This window comes from Neophocaena asiaeorientalis, unplaced genomic scaffold (genome assembly GCF_003031525.2).
Source record: "Neophocaena asiaeorientalis asiaeorientalis breed wild unplaced genomic scaffold, Neophocaena_asiaeorientalis_V1.1 scaffold886, whole genome shotgun sequence".
Lineage (NCBI taxonomy): Eukaryota > Metazoa > Chordata > Mammalia > Artiodactyla > Phocoenidae > Neophocaena > Neophocaena asiaeorientalis.
The window spans coordinates 322,451-329,016 of record NW_020175226.1 but is presented as its reverse complement, the minus strand read 5'-3'; the positions used below and the strand labels follow the sequence as shown (position 1 = coordinate 329,016).

Sequence of the window (6,566 nt, the reverse complement as noted above, 5' to 3'; positions counted from 1 at the left end):
GTCTGGCCCGCGCAAGATGGTACACTCCTCGATGTTCCCGAAGGCCTCGAAGAGGCGGCGCACATCGTCCTCAGACTGCTGCTTGTTGAGCATGCCCACAAAGAGTTTTCTATCTTCTGGAACAAAATTAGGAGATGCTTACCCGGGCCGGGGGTCCGGCTGCGCGGGGTCGGGCCCTGGGGTAGGGCACGGCCGGAGGTGGAAGGGTTACGGAGGGGAAGGGTAGGAGCTGGGTAGGGGGCGGGAAGGGGGCGCACAGCAGGAGGTGGAGGGAAAACAAAGAGAGGGAGGCGGGTGGGGCACCGCTAGAAAGGGAGGAAGGACGCGGAGTGAGGGGGTTGGGGGAGAGGACAAGGCCAGAGGGGGAGGGGAGGTAGGAGGGGTTGGGTCTAAGCGGGGGGCAGGATTGCAGCGACTCTGCCCCTTCCTGCGTAGAGAGCAGACCTCACACTGAGGGGCAGGGCCACTGGCCGGCACCGGCACACAGGTCGTATGGGCAGCCCTACGTTCTCTTCCTCCCTCCTCTTAGACACAAACTGTCTTCCTCAGCCACTTTCACCCCCAGATGCCAAAATTAATTTACAACTGGCAAGTCTGCCACAGGGCCTTTGCATACGCTGTTCTCTCTGCCTGGAGTGTCCTCCACATCACAAAGTTGAATCTTCTAATGCTAGGTCTCAGTTTAAATCTTGCTTTCTCATCAAAGCCCCTCCTTCCACTTCTTTATTCTCTGTCTCAGCCCTTCCCATGGCCCAAAATTCAAAGGACAAGTATTTACTGCTTTGCCTGAGTAGTGGGTTTCTGTCTAGCTCCCTACCCCTCAATCTATGCTCCCTGAGGCAAGAGGCCAGGCCTCAGCTGGAGCAGTGGTAGCAGGCACATAGTAGGCCCACAGGACTGAGCTATGGAATGAATGAATAAATGCCCTATGCCAGTCCCAGGAGCACACCTCCTTTCTGCCTCACATGTTCTTACCTCCATCTGGTGCTCCCTCCTCTTGCCCCTTCCTATTCATGCTGCGAAATTCAGCCCTGGGCACTTTGGAGGGCCTGTTTCTGAAGACTGGGCTCCCTCAGCAGCCTCCCCCGACGCTTGTGTTGAGTACCAAATGGTTTGTTGACAACACTCAGATGTGTGCTTAGGGTGACAGGGATCACGTTAGGCTGTGTGGATTTGTAGTAGCTTGTGACTGCAAGAAGATTTCCCATCCCACAAGCTCTTACTGCAGTGTGACTTTCACTCCTCCCAGGGAGGTGAGGTCTAAGTTGCCTCCCCTTGAATCTGGGCGGGGCTGTGACTGCTCTAACCGATAAAGAATGGCAGAAGTGACACGAGCTGCCTTCACAGGCTCGGTCATAAAAAAGGATCAGCTTCCACTCTCAGCTCTCTCTTTTGGGGATGGTTGCTCTGTGGAAGCCAGCCACCATGCTGTGAAGGACCCCCAACTAGCTCATACCGGGAGTCCACACGGAAAGGAACCCAGGCCTCCAGCTGACGGCCAGCATCAGCCACCAGACATGGAGTGAATGAGTCCTGAGATGATTCCAGGCCCCAGCCTGTGAGTCTTCCAGCTGAGGCCCAGACATCCTGGGGCAGAGACAGTCCCTCCAAGCTGTGCCCTGTCTGAATTCCTGACCCACAGGATCCATGAGCATGATAAATGGTTGTTTTACACCACTCCGTTTGGGGTTAAGTTGTTAGGCAGCCATAGCTGCTGGAACAGGGTCCCCATGGTGGCAGACACCCTCTAGATGCTTGTTGACTCTTCAATAGCTGACACACACAGCCAAGACTGCAGAAATACCCACCCCAAAATTGCAGATGGCCATGTGTTCATGGTTTCCACAGAATGCAAGGGCACTCCAGGACCATGTCCTTCTTGATTCCGGGTGGTTGGTGCCGCCTGCACCAGAGCACCCCCGTCACTCACACGGCCAGGAGAGTTCACATAGAGATGAGGGGCTGACCAGAGGTCTGGAGCGAAGTGGAGGAAACCTCCAGGCCCTGCCCTGCTTCACAAGCCACCGCAGAGTCCTCCTCAGGAAGGCCTGACCACCGCCCTGCTGGTACCCCCAACCTGGAGCACTCAGCACTGGGCAAGCTCTCAGCGATGAGGTGCCCCTTCCATGCCCACGGGGTATCATTGTCAGTTCCTATGACCAATGTTGCGTCAGGGCACGCCAGCCTGGACCTCCAACATGGGTGGGCTTCAGCCAAAGCTCTGGGCCCGGAGCCTGCCCTAGCCTGGGCGCTCCACCTGGCGGCTCAGGCGCTGGCAGGGCTGGGCACGCCCCTGCCCCATCTCCAGGCATCCCCAAATCCAAGTTCTGGGCTGGGGGAAGCAGAGACTGGGAGAGCAAGCAGAAGGAAGACAGAGGGAGTGGAAGGGGTGAAACTTCCTCCTGAGGAAGGACAGGAGGAGATGAGGTTCGAAGCAGAAAGGGAGGGGAAATGCCGGAGACAGAGGAAAAAGAACTAGAAACAAAGAGCAGAGAGAGGGATTCTCTGGTGGCGCAGTGGTTGAGAGTCCGCCTGCCGATGCAGGGGACGCGGGTTCGTGCCCGGTCCGGGAAGATCCCACATGCCGCGGAGCGACGGGGCCCGTGAGCCATTGCCGCTGGGTCTGTGCGTCCGGAGCCTGTGCTCCGCAACGGGAGGGGCCGCAGCAGTGAGAGGCCCGAGTACCGCAAAAAAAAAAAAAGCAGAGAGAAGAGCCAGGCAGTAGGAGAGGGCAGAGACAGAGGCGAGATGGCCGAGGGCTTAAGTTTAACTCCCAGAAGCACAGCAGCATTTACATGAAGTGAATCGAGTTTTGAAGCCTACAGTAGAGCCTTGAAATTCTGCTCCCCAGGTTGGCCAGGTGCTTCCCCTCCCCCAGCCCCTTTCAAAGGCTCCAGTTAAATGGGATTTCCAGGAAGACAAAGAAGTGAAAACCTGCCCCCTGCTCATCCCTGACCCTCCTGCTCAAACATCTCCTCCCAGGAAGGAACTAGGAAAGGAAGAGAAGGCCGGTCCTGCACCGAGCCTGATTTAGATGCTGGAACAGCAGCTCCTGCCTCTCTCCTGACGTCTGAATATATTCCTCTCGTTTCATTATGACAGCTTTCTGATTACATTAAAATTCATCCCCACGTGCCTTTCTATCCAGCCACTTCCCTTTTGCCAGGGTTTTTTTGTTTGTTTGTTTGTTTGTTTGTTCTAATTCCTTCTTCCACTCCCTGAAATCACCCCTTACTGCCAATTCTCAGTTCTCCGTTCTAGGCCCTTCTTGTTTGAGGACTTTTCCTATGTGGAGGGGGCCAGGCTCCCGCTCTTCCTGCCTGTCCGGACTTCCCCAGGGAAACTACAACTAGCCTTACCTTTCTGGAAGGCTGCCAGAAACCAAATAAACCTGGCTCCAGACTCACTTCCTCCAGGTGATCTGGATTGACCCCACCCAACACAAAGGTTTATTTGTTTCTAGGATGCTCTTTATTTCCAGTTGGCTTTGGTACGGGGTGAGTGATTCTAAGGCTTGTCTTTCGGACCAGGGAGTGGAAGGACTCAGTCTGAGGGTGGATCTCCTCCTTCGGCCCAGGCCCACTGGCTCACACCCCAGCTCTGCTGCCTTCCAGCTGCATACCTGTTCACCCCCTCAGGTTTTTCGGTCTCTAAAATGGGAATAACTCAGCCCTCCTCATGTGGTGGACAATAGGCTCCCAGGAGATGCTGCAGGACAGAGCCTGGCCAGCAGTAACAGCAACAGCGATGACCATGACCTGGGGTTCTCTATCCAGGAGGAAGAGGAAATGGAGCTCCCTGCCCTGACTGGAGGGGACAGAGGTCACAGAGAGGGAGAGGCCAGAGGATCCACATCTGGGGGAGGAGCGCACGAAGCGACAAGTTGGACTGGACTCAGGCTGTGTCTGCTCAGCTGAGATGGACAACCTCTCCTTGTGTCCCCACCCCCCATGCCCTCCTTCCCCCCGCCACTTTCCCAAGGCTCTGTCCCCAAGCTGTGTCAGATGACCAGTGACACCATTTGGCTGGTGTCTTGGATCTTATACCAACCTAGCGAGAGTCTCAGAGAATGACTCCATTTCCCCAGCCACTTCCCACCCGCTCCATCATGGACACAGAACCCGATTTCCTGGGACATGCTGAGCAGTCCCTGCCCCCAGCCCTCCTGCCTGAGTGACGCAGGGTCCCTGGCTGATGGTGGGGCTATGATGCTCTCACTGCCCCCCATGAACCCTCAGCCTGAGCCCGTTTTAGGGCTGTGGGGCTGTCGCTGCTCCTCTGAGGAGATGTTCGGGCGGGTATTGCTGGGACTGGGCCACGCAGGCCACCTTGATGGGAGATGAAGCCAGGACAGACCTCAGGGTCAGGGGGAAAATGGGCTGAAGACATCCCTGAGTGGGAGGTCGCTGAGACCGCATGGGAGCAGTCTCCCTCAGAGATGCAGGAGGCTGGTCTGCAGCCCAGTATCTGCCTCTTGACGGAGCCCAGATTAGGGCAGGCAGGCGGCTCCGTTAAGCTCAACTTCTGACTTCCTGGGCTGAGCCCAGTGGCTGGCAGAGGAAAGATTTGACCTGCTGGGTGATGGGCAAATACCCCAAATCTCCCCTGCCCTTGGGTTTTCACATGGGCTCCTCCTGGCCCAGGGGCCGATCAAGGGGCTCATGCTCCCGCAGTGATTCAACAACGGTTTGCTGAGCAACTTCTCTGTGCCAGACACTGTTCCATGCCCTGCTTCTACAGCAGGAAACGAGAGGTGAGTCAGCTCACTGGAGCTGACTTCCGGATGGGGACAGAGGCCGTCCACAATAAACAAGTTCCAGAACAAGACAAAGGCCCCCAGGGCTGCGACAGAGTGGCCCCCAGAGCTGGTGTGCCCTCGCCAGCAGTAACAAGGCAGCAGAATGGCAGAGCTGGGCTGGACCCTGGAAAACACCAAGGCTCCCACCTATTTTAGATGAGGAGGTCGGGGCAGCTGGGGCCGGGACTAAACCCGGGTTCTTGGAGTCTCTTGAATTCCTAATCCTGACCCCGTTGCTGCTGCCTTCCTGCTCTTTTAAGCTATGAGTACCTGTGTCTGCAGGGGTGAGGGAGCACCTGGGGTTCCAGGAGGCAGGGGTGTGACACCCCAGAAGGTTGGCACTAGTCCCGGCCCTTCCTGAACCAGAGCGGGCAACTCAGCTCTCTGTGCCCAGATGTCCTGCTCTCACTGCGGGGGGAGTGGCACAGTTTATCTTCCTCCCCCTCCCCAGGAGCTGTGGGAGGGGGAAGCCAATAAAATAACGGATGGGAAAAGTACCAAGTTCTGTCAGGTGCACGTGTTTACAACCACCTGAGGAGGGAATGGAACAGAGCCCCTGGCATCCCGCCTCTGGTCACTCCTGCAGCAAGCATTGACTGAGCACTTACTGTGTACCTGGGACTCGGCTGATCAGAGAGTCTGAGATGAGTCTTGGGGGCCCTTCTGGTTTTCCTCTTTGGGCAAGTGTGTATGTGTGTGTGGGGGGGGTGCTTGGCTCTCAGATCCCTGGAGAATCCAGTCTTTGGCCCCAGAGCCTCTGCCACGGAGCCCCCCATGAGGCTCTGGACTATTGAGCCAGGCAATAGCTCTGGACTGCAGGTCTGTAGGGGCCAGCTGGGGAAGGGGGCAGTGGCAACACTCTGAAGGCTTTCAGGAGGAGGTGGCCTGGCGTCAGGGTCAGGGGCTCCAGACCCACAGCAGGATTTAAGCAAAGGCTGAGAGATGGGAGGGCCCTTTATGGCTGTTCTTTTAACTTGCTCCCAAGTGGTCCCTGCCTGGGGGTTCAGGGGGAGCTGGACTTTGCTTTCCCAACTCCCTCTTGCCTGCCGTAACACCCACCAACACACACACATCTCCCAGTCCTCTGACCTCGGGAGTATTCTTCATTTTCCCAGAACCTCAATCTAATTCTGAGTTTCAGTTTCCCAACCTATTAGCATTGGGGGACACCTCCGGGAAGATTTACGTGCAGATGAAAAGGCAGAGGGGTCTAGTTGCCAGAATCTCATGCTTCCTCCAGCCCCTCCAGTTGGGAGACAGACTCCTCTCTTGTTCACTTAGAATGTCTGGGCAGAACGGGGCTCTGACTGGAAGGATTTGCATTTTAAAAGGAGAGCCCAGAAAACAGAGAAGCAACACACTGACAGCAAGCTGAGGACAGGCCCCTCTTGAGGTATATCAGGGTGGTACCTCGGGGCCCCCAGACGTGTGTGCGGGGAGCATCCTGCTGGCTGTGCAGGATGAGTGGGGCCCCGAGGGGGGAGGAGGTGGGTGGCAGCAGCACCACATGACTTGCCAAATGCCAGCACCCTGGCGCTAATGCTCAAATTCCGGTTTAATTTTCAAAATTCGATTCGCTCATTACCATTGGCATTAAACAATATTTCACGCTTAAGGATAGATGACTGCTGGGGCGCCGTGGATGAATGTTCAGATGGCTGATGCCTTTGTGGCCGCAGTAGACTTTTACTGTTCTCTTCCCTCCAGCTGCCGAGGGACGGTTTGTGGGGGGACCTGGGCTGGGGAGAAGCGGGGGGCCAGGGGCCGG

General features: G+C 56.5%; 1 protein-coding gene across 1 annotated transcript in view; it reads right to left on the bottom strand.

Moving 5' to 3' along the window:
- The window catches only part of LOC112413458 (CUGBP Elav-like family member 4), a 286,922-nt gene that overhangs the window by 19,632 nt on the left and 260,724 nt on the right, over positions 1–6,566 (bottom strand). The window contains exon 6 of the mRNA XM_024765407.1: positions 1–116. This exon is cut by the window's left edge and continues 4 nt beyond it. Coding sequence (XP_024621175.1) covers positions 1–116 — 116 coding nt within the window. The remainder of the gene's footprint in view (positions 117–6,566) is intronic.